The 23,046-nt window shown below is 39.8% G+C and overlaps 1 protein-coding gene across 1 annotated transcript in view; it reads left to right on the top strand.

The window, feature by feature from the left end:
* MED12L (mediator complex subunit 12L) overlaps positions 1-23,046 on the top strand; it is a 335,022-nt gene that overhangs the window by 303,854 nt on the left and 8,122 nt on the right. The window contains exons 38-41 of the mRNA XM_007446642.1: positions 7,954-8,043; positions 9,709-9,941; positions 11,366-11,522; positions 14,226-14,303. Coding sequence (XP_007446704.1) covers positions 7,954-8,043; positions 9,709-9,941; positions 11,366-11,522; positions 14,226-14,303 — 558 coding nt within the window. The remainder of the gene's footprint in view (positions 1-7,953; positions 8,044-9,708; positions 9,942-11,365; positions 11,523-14,225; positions 14,304-23,046) is intronic.

The following is a 23,046-nucleotide window of genomic DNA, read 5'->3' as shown; positions in this document are numbered from 1 at the left end:
CCTTTTGCTCTTTCCCTCCTACTCACTCTTTTTAGCAGTGTTTTTCAAACGTACAAGAATAGACAATAATATAGCAAACACTAACGTACTTACCACCTAGCTTTATTAAATAATAATGTTCGGCCACATTTGCTCTAGATCATTCTTTTATTACATCAAACTTTACAGGCGTGGATGAGGCCCCTTGTCTCATAAAGATAAAGAGGTAATCACATGAATTTCATGTTTTTCTTTCTTATGAATGTCTTTTATATTTTTACTACATATTTTTGCATCCATGGACATAAACATTATATAGTGTTACTTTCAGATTTGAAACTTTACATTATGATAGTCTCACACAGGTATTTTTGTACTGTTTTGTAACTTTTTTGTTTTGACCAATTTTTAATTATATCTACTTTGTTATACTTGGTTTTATGTATTTGCTTGTCCTGGTTGGATACTCTCTTCCGTTATGAGTATTAACATTTATCCATTCTGTTGATGATCATTTCAGTTATTTCCAATTGTTTGTTACTGTTAACTGTGCTACGGTAGACATTTTTGTCCGTGTCTTCTGCACGTGCCGAGTTGTAGGGTACGTACGTGGAAGTGGAAATGCGGATTTAATTTCCAAAGTGGTGGTGATTCCCGTCGGTTATAAATGAGCGTTTTCTTTCCTCCACATGCTCCACTAACCCTTGATATTGTCAGACCTTAATTTCCTCATTCAGAGCAGGTGAAATCGTGTTGCGTTACATCATTTTAACTTGCATTTTCTTATTACCTGTGAGTTTAGGCATGTTGTATAGCTTTACCAGCAATTTAAGTTTTCCCTTCTGTAATTTTCCTGGTTCTATAATTTGAGCATATTTTCAAACTAATTTGGTTCTTAGTTGGTAAAGGTGTACAAAATAGACTTGTTGAAACAAATCTTGAGTTTTGACAAGAATCTTGAATGCATTTACTCAGAGAGTACAATTTCCATACATCTCAGTGACAAAATGAACTTAGGAGGACAAAAAACACTGAGCTAGTAAATATGTCCTAAACCCTGTCATTTTGTTCCTTGGGTGGAAACCATGTCCAGGAAAGTAGATGCTCTGCTTATTACTTAATATCTGGTATTTCGCTATTTACTTGAATGATAAGGAAGGCACCCATGTCGTTTGCTGACATTATGATTGTGCAACTATCGTGATCTCGTAGATAGTGTACACAGCTTGATGTTTAAGAATGGGGAGAAGATAGGGGTAGAGGGCTGAGAGAGTGAACCACTAATACAAAGGTGGTAGTTGGATATAAAGACAAATGAATAGATGCAATGAATTATGTACCTACCCCTAAAATGGTGAGAACAGATATTATTTGCTTGGGAAATTCCTCCTATGATTTCTCATTCTTAGTATAGTAAAATACTTTTATTTTTTTCCATTAGGGTTATGATTTTTTTGCCTCATCTCTCTTTCTAAAATTCAGTGAACAGAAAAATTTTAATGTCTCAGACTAAGTGTCACTTAGAATTCATTCATAAAGATGATTAAGCAAGGGGATCATTGACCTGAGAAACAGGAATATTTTCCCCCAGCATATAGTTCCCTTTTTCTAAATCAGACTCCCTGTTAGCATGTAAACACTAGTGGCACTATGAATATTTGTTGTCTGTGTTGGTTGATTGAATGTGTGGTTAAACTGATGCTCTGTTTTCATTTGCATTTACTGGGGATGGAGCTATCTAATGACATCCTCCGATAATATATGACTTGTTCACTTAATGTCTTGTGTGTTTCGTGTGACCCGTAATGTCCTGAGCGCTTCTCCCCCGGCTCTGGGCTGGGAAGGACCTGGGCGCTCTTTTGCTTACGCCGAGGTACCAGCATCCCTTAGTTTCGGGAAGCAATCTGGGTCTGATAGCTCCCCTACTTCTTGTATGTCCCTGTTCAACTTCCAGGATGTGCTATTCCATTATATGACTATTGCCGTATTATTTATCTGTGTCCCAGCCTATGGTGATATTGTTTGGCATATAAATTAATATGAACTCTTAGGGCCTGGGTTTTTTTAAGTCTTGACTCCCTGGAACATTGTTTTAAAATGAACTAATTCTTATGTATTTTGGCTATACCCACATCATTAGGCTAAACAATCTTATCTGTATTGTCTGCCGTTTTCTTGCTGTCCCCTCTCTGTAGGACTTCTGTAACTCTGCTGTCTCCCTTCTGGAAGACTTTGACAACATAATGGTAACACCCCTGCTGTCTGTCATTCCTTTTACTTTCTTTGTTTTTTGTTTTTGTTTTTCTTTAAGTAAACGTTTATAGCATTACTCTTTGAACATCAGAATGAGAAGCAGGTTATCCGCCTCTAGCTGGTAATTATTATAGTCTTCATTTCACTGTTACTCCCTTGGTTTATGTTTGAGACTGTAACACGGAACCATGAATGCATTGACCATGTTCACTCTAACGGAATTTATTTCTGAAAGTTGTCCCCTTTGACTGCCTCATGATTTTCATCATATACGTGTATGGTATCGAAACCAGTGGACGTTCATGGCCTGGGCTTGGGAACATAGGCCAGTTCGTGTACCTTCATCTCAGTCCCAGTTCTGAACCCATCTGTTCCTGAGCTCTCGCTTCTCTCTGCGATAACTCACCTCATTAGTAGAGGAACGCATGGCATGCTGACTCACAGGTCAATGCAAGATAATGAAAACTGTGGTTATGAAACATGCCCTTCTCATCACATCCCACTCACTGGTTCTTCCTAAACTCTCAACAGAACGCATCATCTCTATTTTCTTTCCGGTATGGAGAAGGTGTTTATTTTGAGCATAGGTCTTGTGCATGCATGTCATAAGACTTCATCTCTACTGCTTTGCCTGGGCTAGCGAAGAATGCATGTTTTGCATTGAATTACTTATAGGTTTCTGTATCAGCTAGCCAACCCACAACATAAACCCAAGAAGCATTAGAATAAAAAAGAGCACACATCTCAGATGTGAATGTAAGTCAACTCGTTTCACTGCCAATTTAATGGGTAACATTTTCTATACATTGGTGAAAATAACCTTAATGGCATATACAAGCTTTGAAAATATCTCAGTTATGAAATACTGTCATATAGGCAATTTCTTTAATAGTTAGTTCTTTCAACAAAGGAAAGTTTGGAGACTTTTCTGAAAGCAATCAATTTTTCTATCAGTTTTTCTTGACACTTGTACAGAAAGCAGGCGAGGTTTTTGTTTTTTTAAAAACTTGAATTTAACCATCAAATTTTAAAATATCTTTCAGGTAGCTTATGTTTGCTGTAGGGCATTTATTGTTCAGATGATAATGTAATTTGAACAGAATACAATTTGCATCTACCATTGATTTTACTTTTTAAAAAAATAGACAAAATATTTTGTTCATCAGGTATTTAAAGTCAAAAGGTTATATGAACTATATATTCATTCAAATAAATGGAAATGTGTATATATATCTTTGCTGTCCTTTTCACCATTCTTATTTTTCTTTAATATTCTCCAATATCAGGAATTTAATGAACGTGTATGTATACTCAACCAATCCATATGTTATATTCCTCCTTTATGGGCGTGTTAACAGAATATATTGTAAAGGTTCATTATTGTATGAGGTGTGTGTTTATTTCAAAATGAATCAGGTTGTTCCAGCAGTTAATGTTACTGTTCATCGATTGCCAACCAAGTTATATTTGATGGAAAGCTTTATAAAAGAATTAAGCATAACTGGTCAACAGGACCTCTTTTGATTATAGAATTTTCTGTGTATCTATTGTCTGCAATCAAAATACACCGGTATAATGTGACGACCAAAACTTGGGGTTCACGCCATTTGTTGTTTAACCTTGGGCACCATTACCCGGTACCTTCCAAACCAGTAGTCACAAGCAAAAACCCTTTTTGCTAGTTGACTCATAAAACATTACCCACTGGTTTTCATTGGGTGACTTTTATTATTATTCCTAAATCAGCAATTTCAGAAACAGAGTCACAAAATCTGGCTGTGGTTTTTCAGGCACAACTTGTCTCTCTACTTGCAACCCTTAAACACTATTGGAAAGTTACTAAATAAGGATTTGAAAAAAAATCATTACTAGTGAATTGAGTGGATAGAAGATCCCTGATTCTGAAATGCTGCTGATTGTAACTGTCTGCTAATTGGAGCTATAACCAATTCTCCTTTAGGAAGAGACCCTCACATGTTCTCAGTTGACTGAGAGAGTGAACTAATGAAGAGAACAAGACCCAGAAGATTGAAAATTATCTTTGAGGATGATTTATCAAACTTTTTTTTTAACTTACTGGATGTATTCATTTCCAATTATGCAAGAGGTTTTGAGTCTACATCTCTTTGAGCTCAGATGCTTCTCTTGTCTAATTAAAAATAAAGCAGTAAGAGAGAGAATTGTTCTTATAAAGACCAGGAAGATGAGTCAGTATGGAACAGCACAGCTTTTTAAAAAGTTTTTAGAAAGTGGAAATTTTAGAAAGTATAATAGATTTCTGTTTCTTACCCAGAGGCAAGCCTGAAGCAAAGTGTATAAAAACAAACGAGAGAGACCACATGTAGGAATTTACCCTGGGTAGCAATGTAGAGATGGGTTCATGTAGCTATCAGAATTTCCCAGTTAACTGTGGCTCACGTGTAAGTTGGGTACCTGAGCCAGGGGAGCTGGAGCCGGAGCACAATGTGGCCCCTGGCTAGACACAGATATTCCCTCAGAAACCAGCCTCCTTTACAACCACAAAAGTGTGAAGTTAATGTTGCCTCTGATTGTTGCAGTTAAGCAGAATAAATCAAGAGGGGCAATTGAGCTACTCTCCAGGTATTAATGAAGGCAGAAAGAAGAAATCATTAGAATGACAGGTGCTAAAAATTAAATTAAAAAGTGAGTTTTCAAAACAAAAGATGGTACTTAAAAATATGGGGCAATTGGAAAGCACTTGGTAAACTAATTTATCCTGAAATATTACCTCTGGAACTCTTGTTTAACAGATAAACTAAATTAAATCTTAGACCTTAGGTTTCCTCAATAGATATTTATATAGCACTTACTATATGCCAGACACAGTGCTAGGAACTGATTAAAAAAAAAAAAAGTCAAATAAAGCTTAGGTAGTTTTCAGAAAATAACAGATAAGTAGATTATGTATGACGCAGGTGACCATAAGTCACAATTTGCCAGGCATGGTCTCACTTTGCCCCACCCCGCCCACCCCGTTCTCCTGGCCTGTCCCAGTTCGGATGATACATTATATAGTCCCTTCTTGAATGCAGCAAAACCATCCCTACTAACATTTTAAGACTCTTACTAAATTTCAATTTTTACTTTTCTTACCTGTTCCCGCATTATGGTCCTCGTTTAGCATCTGTAAAATCTTTCAAGTTACTAAAGAACTTCTTGGTCATTCATTCTTTACTCAACAGATTGAGCTATTTCTACAAATTGAAATAATTCGTTCCTGGCATTATTCTGGGAAAACCAGAGAGCAGGAGGAGGTCATTTCGGTTTGGGAGAAGAGATGGATATTTTTCATTCAGGGCAAATATGACGATACAAGCCCTTGCCGAGCGCTGCTGGCCAACGTGAGGTGTTTGTGATTTCCTCAGGGAGGGTATTGAATGTTAGAACCCTTACCTACTGTACTTAAGTAGCGAGTTGGGGCGGGGGGGGTATGGCGATGGGAGGGAATATAGTCTATTTACAAATAAATAGTTTACCTTGAGACTAAAAATGGTTCACTGAAGAGTACATGAATTTTAGAGTGTAAAACTGATTTGAAATTTTTCACCCCTTTCTTCTTGCTTTTTTTCCAGAGTTATAGTGTTTTTCCTTGAATGTTAATTTTGTGATTTTTAAAAATGTAGATGTTTTTTAATTCGTATTTCTTAAATTTCCAAAATCTCAACTGTTCTTTGTCAATAAAAAGTGTTGCCCAGTAACTCAGATCCACCACATATAAGTCATAGTTTGTTTCCTAAGGTTCTCCAACAAGCAAAGGAAGAGTAAAGAGTTAAAAAAGATCGGTTTTATGTATCCTCATGCCTCTGTCACACGCACATCACATCTTGTTTCCCTCCAAGGCAAAAAAGGGCGTGGGTGTTTTAGACTACTTAGGGATCTCAAGATTCTAACTCACAGAAATAATTCATTTTTCTTTTCTTCTGTAAAAATGATAATATACATATATTTATCCCCACCAAGAGGCACAGCAGTATATGTTTCAGGGACCTTGGACAATGCTGTCGGGGAGCACCAAGTCGAGGAGCAGCATGTAAAGATCTGGTTGATTTAATGACTCCCTGGCTTAGTGTTTGGAGGATCAAGGGCCATTTGGATACTTTGGGGCAACACTTGTAGGCTCCAGATAGCCACACTCCCATGGCATGAGCTCTCCTAGAGGGAGTTTGGGCTATTTTTCTTAGACTTAAGCAAATAGGGATATAATTGCACTTAGATTAATCAGCTAAAGGCTCAGAGTATCTTCATGGTACCCTACGGTGGAAAGTTAGATTCTTGTTGAAGCTGTTACATATAGATACCATAGTAGATGCTCCCAGAAATTTGTGTTTGGTCCACGTATGGGTGGATAGCCACCTTCGGAGAGGCCGAAGTTTCTTAAATGCCCTCAGTGATTTTATGTGGGGATCAGAGAAAAGGCTTCACCGTCTGATGTGTACGTTTCATTTCAAAATCTCATTAACAAGTCTTTATTAATAAAGAGTCTCCTTTTGGTTTCTTATTGGGGTGAGTTTACAAGGCTCTATGTCCCTAAAGAATAAGCACCAAATGAAATTTTAAATATTTTCATCCTTGAGCTCGCTAAGCTACCTAGGCTCTTTGAGCCTGGCTTTTCCTACCTGAAGAAAATGGGGATGATGTCCCCTCCCTGCAGAGTTCCTGTGAGAAAATGGGAATAAGAACAAGAAGCCCAGTCCCTGGCACATAATAGATGCTTAATAATTGTTGGTGTTCTCCCTCTTAAGCTAAATGTTTATACCTTTCTCCCTGCCAGAAATATCTGTACTACTTTCCCAGAGCATTAAAATTGGTTTTTAATATAACTGTATTTTAGCACTTTAAAAAAACGAGGACATCTGTGATATAAAACAGTGGTGAAATATCCTAGAATAAATCCCATTTCTTTGTTATTAGTGAGTCCTGAAAAAATCAAGGGGTGGTCGGAAGCTTGGCCTCCTTCTGTGATTAATACCGCAAGCTTCCGTGAAATAGGTTCTGCCGCCAAAATGTGAAATACATACAGCTGTTCTTAGGAATATATTTATTTTTCCTCAGGCCGAAACATGTGTTAAATTAAGACTGGTGAACAGATGTTAATTGGTTTTATTTTCCATTGTAGTTGGTTAGAACTGTATTTGATATTAACTTATTATACATTTTAATTGATTATATTGATTATTAGAGTCATAAGAGATCCCAAATTCATCCCTTGCATACCTGGCTAAATAGGCAATTTTTAGGTCCCTCTGAAGAAACATTAAAAAGTCATGAAGGTAGTATATGCCATCTGCGTGTACCACGTGTTCTCTTACTTTATGGGCACAGGATGAGGCAACTCTGTGGTTTCAGATTTCACACTTAGAGACTCGTGCCTTTTACTCTAGAGGGACACTTGTACCCTGGAGTGTACAGGAAAGCTGGCTCAGAGCCTCTCTGATGAGCAGACCATTGATTATTTTGGCTTGTGTTTATGTATGTGTTATCACTGGGGACATCTGTAGTCTTCTTTGGAAGAAATGATAAGTGCAGCAATCTCTACTGTTAATAGGAAATTGATGAGAAATAGTATTCAATGCAGGTTGGACTCTGCAAGTGTTGTACTCACATAGGGTGGGGTGTCAGGGGTTCTGGGGGTAATTAACCAGGAGCTCGGATCATGCCCTTGCTGTTATGATCAAGAGCCGCCTCGGCTTTGTCTTCCAGGGCCAGCCGGGGGACCAGGCTGCTCTCTTTGCTGCTCAAGCACGGCCCTCCCCTCAGCTCCCCCAGTATCCAGGTCTGCAGCAAGCACAGGTACCCATGTTTGCTTTGTAGGTGCTGCTGGGATTTTTAATGCTCTTTATTTGAAGGGGGGAACTAGGTAAGTAGGGTATCAATTCCCTCATGGGGTATAGAACTTAGTCACTTCTGCTTATAGATTATAATTGACGTTTCAAAAAAAAAAGCTTTACCAGTGATTATTAAACAAGTCTTGGGATTGATTAAAGGGCATAAAACATTTTAGGAAATTCTTGAATCAGAATTATCAATTCATACCTTTCTATTAATGATGATGGTAGATATTGAAATGGTGGACAGTCCCAGCCAGGGTACTTATGTTATAATGTATAATGATGTAATTCCTGATTGAATTTATGATATTCAAAGATAGCTTCAAAAAGAAATCATGGTAGAATAAGAAGATAATCGGCCTTGGCATCAGACCTTGACAAAATTCCTGACAACCTACAAGCTGTGTAACATTGTGCGAGTTACTCCGAGTCTTGGTTTCCTTCTCTGTAAAATCGAGATGAACATTGTGGGGACCTAAGACAACCTGTGGAACTAGCAAAGCACCATATACACAGTAGTTATTCAGCAAATGATAGATTTGCCTTAATATGATGCAAATCTTGAGCTATTTTTTCTAATAGTTTTGTCATTTCTGCTTCCATATCCCTGTACTCTATCCCTCTCATAATCAGGAGGCCAGGGATGTTGGCAAGGCCTCTAGTTAGGCCAGCGGTTCATATTGTGTCCACAGCTGAAAGGAAGGCCAAGCAAGGTTGGCCTTCACAGGCACCGAGCCACACAGCCTGCATCCCTGCACGCTGCCTGCAGGAAGGTCATCGTCCATCCCTCTGTCTTCCAAGTCAGAGCCATTCAGCTACCTTAAAATGTGGTACTTTGAGGACCTGAAGAGCAGTCCTCTTCTATTTTAATCAGCACTCTGTTCTGTAAATTGTAGATAGTGACGCAGCAGAACCTGAAGCTTTTCATTTACATGGGGTGTCAAGATTTGGAGAATCAGCCACTCATATATTAACGATTATTGGTAGAGTGCTGAAACAGGCTGCAGTCCAACCAGAACTAGAGATTATTGAATAGTCACCAATGACACCCTTATTCTCTGGTTAAGGTAATTGATTGTTTTTGTTGTTGTTGTTCTTGTTAACTGGTTGGTTACTACAGACAAATTCATTAGATCCGAGGAAGCATAGTTACATACAAGGAAAGTGTACTCCATGATTTTAATTTACATTGAGCATGAGTAACTCTTCTGGTTAATTTTGGAAACAACATTAATGATGCTTGGGATCTGTTGAACATGGATGCCATCTGTGCACTAAAGGTAGAGATGCTTGCCTGATTATTTCTGTGCAGAAACCTGCCCTTCCTTTCCTCAAAATAAGCAACTGAGCTTAAAACTGATCTCTTAACCAAGTGAGGATTCCTTTTTGCTCTTTAATTGAAATTTCTGGTGAATCATTATACAAACAGCTCATTCTATTACTTTCAGGCTTTTCTCTCTGCCTCCAGAGTGATCTTCCTCGTACTTTGAGTTAAAAAGAGTCTTTGAGAAGAGCGAATTTCAGGGGGCTCCTCCTGGCTTTGTTTTTGCCCCCTCGATATCTTAGCGATAGGAAAGCTGGGGGCAAATCAAAACGTTGACTTCCTTCCTTGTGCCTCTGCCTGCAGACCATGCCCCAGGGCTATACGATGTACGGAACGCAGATGCCTTTGCAGCAGACCCCTCAGCAGCAGGCTGGCAGCGTGGTCCTGTCTCCTACCTATAATTCCAGAACCTATCCGGCTGCGCATTCCAGCCCGGCGCTAATGGAAAGACTCAGACAGATGCAGCAGCAGCCGCCGAGTGGCTACGTTCAGCAGCAGGCGTCGCCGTACCTGCAGCCCCTGAGTGGCTCTCAGAGGTGATGCGTGTGGAAATAGTGATGGCAGTGGTGGACACTCAAATTCTCGCCTTTGCCGTGCTTCTTCTAGGACATGGTGCTTTATAATTGTTCCTATGAGCTTGCATATTTGCATATAATTTTCACTGTCATCTCATCTTCAGCAGCATCCAGATTGTGGTTCAAAAGAAGCAGTGCCCCATCTTGTTTATTCCTTTCAAGTCCCTTATTGTTTGACTCACATCTCCCATAGTATTTGTGTAATATTTTTCAATGATACCACTATGTTAGCTCCAATGTTCTTTTCTTCCTCCTCTTTTGGAAAGGTTTTTTGGCAATAAATATCTAAGATTAAAAATTGTTGATTATCCTTAGCAGTGCCTTACTAGAATATGTTGACCGGAGCCACAAAGCCTGTGATTGCAGTACTCATTGTGCACAGTGCCCATGACACTTTTGTCACATGTCTTAGTTTCTACCTTTTCCACCTCAGGAATGGCTGGCAAAACCGGATCATGAAAAGACTCTTACTCCGTTTTTGCTTAAATTGGATCTTGTAGGTGTAGTATATAGTGTATAACGGCACTGTCCATTATAGCAGCTACCAGCCACGTGGGCTATTTAAATTTAGACTAATTAAAGTTAAGTTAAAGCTCCTCAGTTCTCTGTCACGCTAGTCACATTTCAAGTGTTCATTAACCACATGTGGCCAGCAGGGCCAGCTTCGAAGGTGTGTGACCTGCACAGTCACATAGGGCACTGTGTTTAGAAGACCTGCATGGTTGATTGTAATGCTCTATTGTCACCCGCTTGAAATTCTTACTGATTTTTGATCAGAGAGCCCTGCATTCTTGTTTTGCACTGAGACCCAGAAATGATACAGCTGGTCCTGGTGGCCAGTGGCTAGCTTATTGGACAGCACAGGTGGAGACATTTCAGTCACAGTAGAAAGTTCTGTTGGATGGCGTTGGTCTAGGAGAACTCAGTTTCATTCAGATTGCTGCACTACAGTGGACAGCAGCTGGACTCCCGTGTGTCACCATCAAAGATTGCAGGCCAACTCTAAGTAATCACTGTTTGGAAAGTTGGCAAGGTCGTTGGTAACACATTTGGGAAAATAAATGAATTTGGAAAACATGCACCATGTTTATTATTTGTCTAATAAGTGGCAGCATAGCATATTGCCTAAGAACTTGAACTTCAGAGCCCCGAAGTTCTGGGTTTAAATCCCACCTGTGCCGTTTTCTGTCTGAATACCTGTGATACCATGTGTCCCTGGGAATCTAGGTTACCTTAACCACTGGTCTTTATTGCATTTGAATTGTACATAGTGATTACTGAACATGATGGTTTCTTTGTGAGTGCGTGCAATGTGCCAGTGGCACTGATTATAAACATTTGACAGTATGCTTGGGCCTGAAAACAAGTTCTTTATTCTTGACCAGACTGAATCATCAGTCGCTTCAGCAGAGCCCTCTGGTGGGTGGAGGACTGGATGCGGTGCTGACTTCCGTGCATCCAAACCTTCCCTCGGTGTCCCTGTCTCAGGACCCAGTGAGGCCCAGACAGCCACAGGTGCGACAGCAGCAGAGGCTCCTCCAGGTATGGAGCTGGGAGTGAGTGCAATGTGTGCGGGGTCCTCAGCGGTCATAAGAAATAACAGACACTTCAGACTTTAATTGCCAAATTCCAGGGAATCTTGTGTATTTGACACTGGGACCTAAATGGGGTAATTTATTTCCAGTTCGGCAGGGGTCTTCCTTTCTCTGTGCATCTACCAGGTCGTGGACAGAAGAGTACATTTTGCAGACCGTCCTTGCCCTTTCACAAAGGTTCGGGAGGGTAGCTGGATGCCTTTATCTTACGAGTGTAAGCCTCAGCTTCCTCAGTCACTGTTTAACTAGAGGCCATGCAATTTGAGTTCCAAATTTCTTACATGTGTATTTTTTAGAAACAGTCGAGCCGTCCAGAGTTTTTGTTCAGATTTCTAGAGGGGTCTGTAATCCAAAAAATTTTCTGTTTTAACACCTCTAGTCTGATTGGGCTGTGAAGTTGGAGTTACATAGGTAGGATACTTCAAAGGGATATTTCATCCTGTCTCTGGTAGAATCCAGAGAGCTGTCCTTCACTTATTTGTCATAAATATTTGAGTCTCCTAGATAAAGGGCTCCTCCCCTTAACACATTCCAGCTTCTCCCTCCCTTGTTTAGGGAACATGGGCTGTTATGTTTGTCTGTTCCATTTGCCTTTATTGTTAGCAAGCTTATCCTGTGTTGTTGGGTTGGAAATTGCCTGATGAGTCTGTACAGTGGACACTAATCTCATCAACAATCCAACTTGAGATGCGCTGTCCTTTTATGTATTTCTAAGAAAGGAAAAGAAAGCAGCACCAAGAATGGGAACTCTAGTAGAACTGGGGTACCCAAGGGCTATACTCTTTGTATGAGGTCAGTGAGAAATAAACCTGCCATGCAGAAAGGGACAGCAAAGGAGCTTGCATGTCTCAACCTTGGCACTGGTGGTGGGAAGAAAATATTTGAACCATGAGCTCAAGTGGGTTTGAGGTCTGAATTCAGTGTGACCCAAAAAATTCTGGTTGGCCGTGCCAACACTTCGACAGACCAAAGCCACCACAAATCTTCAGCAAAACTGGGCTTCACAGTTATAAGATGCCATGAATTGCATCCCAGTTTTTGCCTGTTAAAATGTGGAAAGAACTGTATCACAAAATTGAACAACATATGGTAGTTGGTTTGGGAGGGAGTGTGACCTGTAGATGGCCAGTCCCACTCATTGCATATATAAAACCTCCAGCGTGGTCAAAAACCCTCTAGTCCTTAATTTTGTCATAAATAAGATGGAACTAATTATAGTGCCCACCTCTTAAATGTGTAGTGGAAATTAAATATGAAAATGCAAGTGAAGCACCCATTTGGTAATATTACCATTATTATGACTATAAATACTCATAGTGATATTTTCTTAAAATAATTTTTTTCCCAAGTGCTAAGTATATGTTTCAGAATTTTTTAGGACTGATATTTATATTTCTCTCTGTTTTAAAATTTCTCATTTCCAGATCACTGAGGAAAGTTATTACCTTATTTTTTTATTTACCGCTTCCTATCTTACACTAGCATTGTTTTAAAGCTGCAAGTTTTGAAAACCTTCCTTATTGGTTAATGTGTACTTTTTATCCCAGTTAACATGGTGTGTCCTTCTGATAATTTTTGCATTACCAACACATTCCTGGGAGATAAGGGAAAATGATTTACTTCTGCATCCGGATTATACTTACTCCTTTTTTGGTGACTGACCACCTCCGTAAAGGAACAGATTACTAATTACAAAGTTGGGGTGACTTTTCCTGAAAGGGTTCACAGAGAGCCCAATGGAGAATTGGCTTCCTACTGCAGTCGCTTTGTTTCTCGTCCAACTTGCATTGTTCATGTTGGGAGTGGCCTGCCCAGACCTCAGCTAGGATTCCAAATCCATGACCCTTGTCACTTAGTGAAAAATGCCTTCTGGCAATAACTACTGATCACCTTGCCCTAAAGAAGACAAAGAATTTGAGGGACAGTATGCAAACCAAGTTGGAAAAATACAGAGGCTGAAAAGAAGTCTGGTGCTGTCATCCTCGAGATGAAGCGTTTGGGTGGGGGAGACTTCAAAGGTCATTGAGACAAACCACCTCTTAATATTTTCCTCTCCTCTGTGATGTTCCCCCTGGTGGACATCTAGTCTGTGTTTCTTTTGTGACTTGCAAGTGTTTTCCAAGAGCCATGTATTTGAGCCAGCGTTCACGGACACAATTTATGATTTTATGCTGGTAATTTAGGCCAGAACTTCTCACATCTACCTCTTCCTTAAAAAAAAAAAATCTAAATTCAGGAGTTCCTCTGGGTACCACAGGGAACGAAAAGATAACTGGCGAGCAGTCCTTGTCTCACCTGAGAGCTTAAGGTGGAATGAAATACGTGGAAGGGCAAATGGCATGAAATGAATTAAGACAGTGAGTACAAAGCACGTCCCTGGACAGTGTAGGGTGGTTTAGACTGTGAACACTGTGACTAGCAAAGAAGAGATCCCTGGGGTTGCAGTAGTCTGGAAGCACATGGAGGTGATTTAGGTCTTGCCCTTGAAGGAGGAACGATCTATTTGGGGAGACAAAGACGGAGGAGGCAGGTGTGTGTCATCCTTGTGGGAGCAGACTAATTAGATCAAAGGCGTATGGGGAGAGGGAACTGGAATGACGGACGTCAACCTCCTATTTTCACATGTATAATTCTTTTTCTTTCTTTCCAGATGCAGCAGCCTCAGCAGTCCTCGCAGCCCCAGGGTCAGACCCTTGGTCTCCAAACCATGCAGCCCCAGCAGCCTCTGGTAAGGCCTGGTGTTCTGAAACCAAACATGTGGGTTTCTTCTTCCTTTTTCCCTTTTTTTTTTTTTTTTTTTTTTTTTTGGGTGGTGTTCTTTAAAGGCAGATTGCATTTTCCACGTCCCGTGAGATTGTTAAGAACTGAAAAAGCCTAAATATACCCTAGCCGTTTCTCCCCAGCACTTCATTAGAGTAGGGTTGTGTTACTGTTGTAGTCAGTATATTTGTTTTCGTAGAAGGTATAAATAAATATTTGGGGTTCAGTAGGTTATGTAATTTTTCCTCTTTAAATTTCTTCGGACTTTTCCTTTCCGTGGACTAAATATTTATATTGAGAAACCAAGTTTTATTCTAAACAGTGTTAGAATGATAACTTAGTATGGATATGTTTAGAAGATTATCTTAACTTGGCTTTGAGTTTTCACTATAATCCCAAAGAAGCATGAGAGTACTTTCTAAAATATTACCTTTACTGATGTGAAAGAAACTCCGAGTTTAGCCAGTTAGCATTTGCTGCAGGAATTTTCATGTAATTCGTTTCATATGATTTCATGAAATTTTCATGTAATCTTATAATTTGCTTCTGTAGCTTTGTAAGTCAAATTTCGAAATGTTTTATGCATAGCACCAATCAACGTGGTCCAAGCCTCAGTACTTTTTACTTTTGCTAGTGCCATATCCCTTCTTTATTGCTTACCTGCTACTTGTCTTTAAATTGCCTCTTTTCCTATTTCCTTAAATAAATGTTTTCTAAAAAGAAGCGTTTGATCACTACTCTCAGTGGTAGTGGTCACATCACTTGTCACACATTGGAAATATCTGTAAAAATAAATACCGACTCTGCAGGGAGCTCAGCAATGTGAGTTGAGTGAGTACCACCCCTAAGACAAGCTGTGTTACTGCATGTGTCTCACACTTTGGAAAATACTGACGTAGACTCTTTCCAGGACAGGATTTGAAAGATAGATGGTTTTTCAATTTGTAGTAAAGAAGGAACAGTATGGCCCGGGCTATAGTATATTAGCAGGGATAGAGTAGAGTTAGGTGGTAAAGGGCTGAGAACGCCCAAAAAGGACTGGAATAGGACACCTTGAGGATATTTTATAAGCCTCTGCCTTGGCCATTTTGATCTTCATTTTTAAGGAAATTCTTCCTTATCATGAAATATAATCGTTATTTTGGGTAGGATAAAAAAATAAACATTTGATTCTGTCACAAAGTTAAATTTACAGGGACTAAGGTAGAGGTTGCCTTCAAACTTCTTATGATTGGAAGCAGACGATCAGCTTATGCAGGACTGAGGGGAGACCCTGTCCCCACGCTCCACTGGAATTAAACATGTCTCATACAGCAGAATTTAGTACCCTTCTACTCTCCTAATAGTGTCATAAATATCTAATAATTTTTGGTGTGTAGCGAGTATATATCGCACATTCAGTTTTGACTTCTAAGACAGTAGTGACATGTTTTAATGCAGTAGGTTGTATTTCCCTCACTGGCTTAAGACACTTCCATCCCAGGGACTGAGTGGATCAGTCAGGTCAGGCTCATGGTTGTTTCCCAGTGTATTCATAGGAAAGTACTTCCAGAGAAACAAAGACCTTAATCCACGGTAATCATAATGGATAGTAAAATGCACACTGGGCTTTTTATGGCTTTTTTATTTCTTTTAAGCAGAAATTTTTAAAAAGCTGCCTTGAGAAGCATAGTGTCTTATTTTGATATTTAGAGCAATATATAGATATATATATATATATATTTAAATTTTTAACATCTTTATTGGAGTATAATTGCTTTACAATGGTGTGTTAGTTTCTCCTAACATCTTTATTGGGGTATAATTGCTTTACAATGGTGTGTTAGTTTCTGCTTTATAACAGAGTGAGTCAGTTATACATATATATATGTTCCCATATCTCTTCCCTCTTTGTCTCCCTCCCTCCCACCCTCCCTATCCCACCCCTCCAGACAGCCACAAAGAACCGAGCCGGTTTCCCTGTGCCATGCGGCTGCTTCCCACTAGCTGTCTACCTTACGTTTGGTAGTGTATATATGTCCATGCCTCTCTCGCGCTTTGTTACAGCTTACCCTTCCCCCTCCCCATATCCTCAAGTCCATTCTCTAGTAGGTCTGTGTCTTTATTCCTGTCTTACCCCTAGGTTCTTCATGACATTTCTTTTTCTTAAATTCCATATATATGTGTTAGCATACGGTATTTGTCTTTCTCTTTCTGACTTACTTCACTCTGTATGACAGACTCTAGGTCTATCTACCTCATTACAAATAGCTCAATTTCGTTTCTTTTTATGGCTGAGTAATATTCCATTGTGTATATGTGCCACATCTTCTTTATCCATTCATCCGACGATGGACACTTAGGTTGTTTCCATCTCTGGGCTATTGTAAATAGAGCTGCAATGAACATTTTGGTACATGACTCTTTTTGAATTATGGTTGTCTCAGAGTATATGCCCAGTCGTGAGATTGCTGGGTCATATGGTAGTTCAATTTGTAGTTTTTTAAGGAACCTCCATACTGTTCTCCACAGTGCCTGTATCAATTTACATTCCCACCAACAGTGCAAGAGTGTTCCCTTTTCTCCACACCCTCTCCAGCATTTATTGTTTCTAGATTTTTTGATGATGGCCATTCTGACTGGTGTGAGATGATATCTCATTGTAGTTTTGATTTGCATTTCTCTAATGATTAATGATGTTGAGCATTCTTTCATGTGTTTGTTGGCAGTCTGTATATCTTCTTTGGAGAAATGTCTATTTAGGTCTTCTGCCCATTTTTGGATTGGGTTGTTTATTTTTTTGTTATTGAGCTGCATGAGCTGCCTGTAAATTTTAGAGATTAATCCTTTGTCAGTTGATTCATTTGCAAATATTTTCTCCCATTCTGAGGGCTGTCTTTTGGTCTTGTTTATGGTTTCCTTTGCTGTGCAAAAGCTTTGAAGTTTCATTAGGTCCCATTTGTTTATTTTTGTTTTTATCTCCATTACTCTAGGAGATGGGTCAAGAAGGATCTTGCTGTGATTTATGTCATAGAGTGTTCTGCCTATGTTTTCCTCTAAGAGTTTGATAGTTTCTGGCCTTACATTTAGGTCTTTAATCCATTTTGAGCTTATTTTTGTGTATGGTGTTAGGGAGTGATCTAATCTCATACTTTTACATGTACCTATCCAATTTTCCCAGCACCACTTATTGAAGAGGCTGTCCTTTCTCCACTGTACATCCCTGCCTCCTTTATCAAAGATTAGGTGACCATAGGTGCGTGGGTTTATCTCTGGGCTTTCTATCGTGTTCCATTGATCTATCTTTCTGTTTTTGTGCCAGTACCATACTGTCTTGATTACAGTAGCTTCGTAGTATAGTCTGAAGTCAGGGAACCTGATTCCTCCAGCTCTGTTTTTCATTCTCAAGATTGCTTTGGCTATTCGGGGTCTTTTGTGTTTCCATACAAATTGTGAAATTTTTTGTTCTAGTTCTGTGAAAAATGCCAGTGGTAGTTTGAAAGGGATTGCATTGAATCTGTAGATTGCTTTGGGTAGTAGAGTCATTTTCACAATGTTGATTCTTCCAATCCAAGAACATGGTATATCTCTCCATCTGTTTGTATCTTCTTTAATTTCTTTCATCAGTGTCTTATAATTTTCTGCATACAGGTCTTTTGTCTCCTTAGGTAGGTTTATTCCTAGATATTTTATTCTTTTTGTTGCAGTGGTAAATGGGAGTGTTTTCTTGATTTCACTTTCAGATTTTTCATCATTAGTATATAGGAATGCCAGAGATTTCTGTGCATTAATTTTGTATCCTGCTACTTTACCAAATTCATTGATTAGCTCTAGTAGTTTTCTGGTAGCATCCTTGGGATTCTCTATGTATAGTATCACGTCATCTGCAAACAGTGACAGCTTTACTTCTTCTTTTGCAATTTGGATTCCTTTTATTTCCTCTTCTTCTCTGATTGCTGTGGCTAAAACTTCCAAAACTATGTTGAATAAGTGGTGAGAGTGGGCAACCTTGTCTTATTCCTGATCTTAGTGGAAATGCTTTCAGTTTTTCACCATTGAGGACGATGTTGGCTGTGGGTTTGTCATATATAGCCTTTATTATGTTGAGGAAAGTTCCCTCTATGCCTGCTTTCTGCAGGGTTTTTATCATAAACGGGTGTTGAATTTTGTCGAAAGCCTTCTCTGCATCTATTGAGAATGATCATATGGTTTTTCTCCTTCAGTTTGTTAATATGGTGTATCACGTTGATTGATTTGCGTATATTGAAGAATCCTTGCATTCCTGGAATAAACCCCACTTGATCATGGTGTGTGATCCTTTTAATGTGCTGTTGGATTCTGTTTGCTCGTATTTTGTTGAGGATTTTTGCATCTATGTTTATCAGTGATACTGGCCTGTAGTTTTCTTTCTTTGTGACATCCTTGTCTGGTTTTGGCATCAGGGTGATGGTGGCCTCATAGAATGAGTTTGGGAGTGTTCCTCCCTCTGCTATATTTTGGAAGAGTTTGAGAAGGATAGGTGTTAGCTCTTCTCTACATGTTTGATAGAATTCGCCTGTGAAGCCATCTGGTCCTGGGCTTTTGTTTGTTGGAAGACTTTTAATCACAGTTTGCATTTCAGTGCTTGTGATTGGTCTGTTCATATTTTCTATTTCTTCCTGATTCAGTCTTGGCAGGTTGTGCATTTCTAAGAATTTGTCCATTTCTTCCAGGTTGTCCATTTTATTGGCATATAGCTGCTTGTAGTAATCTCTGATGATCCTTTGTATTTCTGCCGTGTCAGTTGTTCCTTCTCCTTTTTCATTTCTGATTCTGTTGATTTGAGTCTTCTCCCTTTTTTTCTTGATGAGTCCGGCTAATGGCTTATCAATTTTGTTTATCTTCTCAAAGAACCAGCTTTTAGTTTTACTGATCTTTGCTATCGTTTCCTTCATTTCTTTTTCATTTATTTCTGATCTGATTTTTATGATTTCTTTCCTTCTGCTAACTTCGGGGTTTTTTTCCTTCTTCTTTCTCTAATTGCTTTAGGTGCAAGGTTAGGTTGTTTATTCGAGATGTTTCGTGTTTCTTAAGGTAGGATTGTATTAGAGCAATATATTATAATCTAGGCAGCAGCTATTTGTACAAAGGCAGCCATGTTGTATGTCGTAAGTCTTAAGATGGGCTTATTTATCACTTAGAGTAATAGATTTCAGGTAATTTCAGAATTAGAAGTTATAGGGATGGTCAGTGATCTTGGATTTTTGTATTATCATAGTTCTTCTTTTTTGTGCATACTTTTATTACAGCATACTTATTTATATATCCTTGTAGTCCACATGCTTGTAATTTTGAACAGCTGTGAAGTCAGTGCATTGTCTTTTGCTCTGCTATTACTTCTTTAACCACACCACCTACTGTTGAACATTTAGATTGTTTCCAGTTGCAAAAATAGTGCTGCTGGGGATATTTTCATATGTATTCTGTTGCTCTTTTTTTTTTCTGTCTTCTCACAATAAAAGAAAATAGAAGTATAAGAAAAAAGTTCTAATTGTATATCTTCAGAAGAGCAATACCACAGAGCCTCAGCAATATTAACAAAAATATATTTCTTTTTATCATTAGGTACTGTTCCTTTTCTTATTAGTTCTACTAAGATTTATTATAGATGTTATAAATATATTTATTATAAACATCTCCAACAGATCCAGTTTTTGTTACTGGCCAGTGTTCTTCCTTCTCTGTTTGTTTCTTTGCTGGAGACTGGAGTGGTGAGCCAGCTGTTGAAGAGATGCCAGCTCTGATTCATTCACAGCTGCCCTTCATGAAGTCTCAAGGGAGGAGGGATGGTGTTAACACAGCCACCACCTTCCTCATGACTTGCCCTCCTGCTATCTGGTGACATCCACAAGTTGACAAGTGCTTACTCAGTATGTACAGTGGAGGCTGGCCCTCTGCCCAAGGTCATGGAGCACAGCGATGACATGCCAGGCTTGCTTCCTGCCACCAGATGGCTTAGAATCATCGGAAGCTGTCAAGTGGAAAGTAGTAGAAGCATTAGTGAGGTTGTATTTGTTTGCCAGGGCTGCTGTAACGAGGTCCCACAAAGTGTGTGGCTTAAACAATCAGAAATGTATGGTCTCACGGTTCTGGAGGCTGGAAGTCCAAGATCTGGGTGTCGGCAGAGCTGCTTTCTTCTGAGAGCCCTGAGCCATACCTCTCCCCTAGCTTCTGGTGGTTTACTGGCGATCTCTGGCACTCCTCAGCTCGTAGACACACCACTGGATCTTTCCCATCATCCTCTCCTGACATTCTCCCTGTATATGTGTTTGTGTCCAAATTTCCCTTTTTTTGTGAGCACACCAGTCATCAGGTCTCACCCTAGTGACCTCGCTTTAAGTTGACTATCTCTGTAAAGACTATCTGAGGTACTGACGGTTAGGACGCCAACATATCTTTTTTTTTTTTTTTTGAGCGGGGGGACATAATTTAACACATAACAGAGGTCAAGAGGAATATGAGAAGTTTGGGAAGCTTTGGAGGAGGAGGTTGAATGCAGGGGACCTCGAAAGCCATTTGCAGTTGATTCACTGCTTTTTGACTAGTCCCTTATCAGTCTGTCTCCTTGTTGGCAACAGCAGCTGGGCCTTGTGGGACAGTGGTCGTCAACACCCCTATAGGCAGGTTGGTCACTGCTATGAAAATTGTAAACCTAAGTGACAAAACTAACTTAGAACAGAAGCTAGTGCTTTTTCAGAAAGGGTCATCAAGAAAACAGAGAGAACTTTTCTGTGAAGAAAAAGAAAGTGTAAGAAAAGCCCGTGCTTCCAAATTAAATCTGGAGTTGTCATTTGCTTACTTAAGTCACTCATCTTCTGTGAAGGAAGAGCATCTGGAAAGAGAATGGGTGCCCTTGCTGGAGAATTATATTTGACATCTCTAGCTTTAGCTTTGGTCTAACTTATGGTTCTTGACTTGAAAAATACTTTTAAAGCTCATGAGTAGCTGTTATGATTAAATTGACTCAACTATGTTAGCAGGCCACGATTTTTTCTTTAAAGCTGCTTCCAGCTTTTAAGAAAATAATGTTTACACCATCCTGCTCTGTCATATCTTTTCATCGTAAACTTAGGGTGCCCTAGTTGGGTGACCTGGAAAACATGCTAACAGAAAGCTCTAGAAAGTTGGCTTTTTAAATTGACTGATCCTTGTGTCAGTATCATATTATACCGAACATATACTTTTAAAAATTTGCATAATTAGCAGCAGTAGTTACTTAAATAATTGCATTAACTTTTAGTCAAAGGTGGGGTAGAATTGTCACATAATCTTCCTCAAGGAATTCATATGTTCCAGGCAGAGAAATTGAGAAATTTTTCAAGATGCCTCTGGAATTCAGAATTAGCCAGAAAATCTTATTCTCCTTTGCAAATGGGAGAAATTCAGTCCATAGAACTTTATCGAGCCAGGTTGCCTTCCTTTGCATGAATTTGGATTTTTTTTTCCTTTCTTTTTGGAAGAGAAAAGAGAAGTAGTTATGGAAGGAGGTTGGGGAAGACATTCTTGGGAGATTTGTGGTAACAGGCCAGATACTTTTAATTTTTTTTTTTCCCCCACAGAATACCATGTGCAGATCAAAAAAGAAAAAAAAGGCTCAGTTGAAGTTGCTAGTTAACTTGCAAATGAATGCATACTAAATACTCTGAACTAAATACTCTGCTGGTCCTAGAATACCCTTCCTTCCCCTTAACCCTACCCTACCCACTCCTAAAAATCTTACTCCTCCTTCAAAGATCAGCTCAAGCACTCAGTGACTCCCTCAGGCATTTGAAGCGTGAATCACTGCACCCTGAGCACTGTGTAGATGCCTTTATTATGAAATATGGCATAACAGGACAATTGCCTCTCTCTCTCTAGGGAATACTCAGCTGCTGGTCCCCTCTGAGTGTGCCCTCCGGAACACGTGTCCTTCTGTCCAGGCCCCCAGTGGAGGGGCCTGGGCAGTGCTACAGTCTATTGTGCTAAAGCCGATACAGATGAAGATTTGTGTTCTGTCCATCAGAGGAAGGCGGATCTGTCTGTGGATCCTGTCAATCGGCAGTGCGGGTTTAAACTAAATGTTGCCTTGGTACTTTGTTCCTTTGCTTACTGATAGTGCAGTCACAGGTGTCAGGACACAGCGGCAGGAGGCAAGGACTGTGTTTACTCACTTTGGTGTCCCTGGAATCCGGAAAAGTACCTGGATTTGGATAACTCATTTGTTGGATGTCACGGCAATGAAGGAAAAAACCCCACCCATTATCCATAAGCAAAGGAAAACACAGTTCAGAGGGCGAGATGTCTACAGGAGCTCTGAGGTGGCTAAAGGTCCATCACTAACTGAATCAGCCCTGCTGCTGCTGGTCATGATTAGTCAGTGTCTGCTTCTGCTGCTGAAAAGGATGAGCCCCCGTAAGTCAGCTATTCTGAGACAAAAAAGATTCAGTGACATTTATTTAAAGAGAAATTATTCGTTAGTGATGCATTTTTACCTTAGTAATGATTGAGTAGAAAAGTTAAGTGTTCTTGGGGCTTCCCTGGTGGCGCAGTGGTTGAGAGTCCGCCTGCCGATGCAGGGGAAACGGGTTCGTGCCCCGGTCCGGGAAGATTCCCACATGCCGCGGAGCGGCTGGGCCCGTGAGCCATGGCCACTGGGCCTGCGCGTCCGGAGCCTGTGCTCCACAACGGGAGAGGCCACAGCAGTGAGAGGCCCG

The sequence above is a fragment of the Lipotes vexillifer genome, unplaced genomic scaffold (genome assembly GCF_000442215.2).
Source record: "Lipotes vexillifer unplaced genomic scaffold, Lipotes_vexillifer_v1.1 scaffold727, whole genome shotgun sequence".
Classification (NCBI taxonomy): Eukaryota; Metazoa; Chordata; class Mammalia; order Artiodactyla; family Lipotidae; genus Lipotes; species Lipotes vexillifer.
Note: the sequence above shows the minus strand (reverse complement) of the source record. Positions and strands in the feature narration are given on the sequence as shown.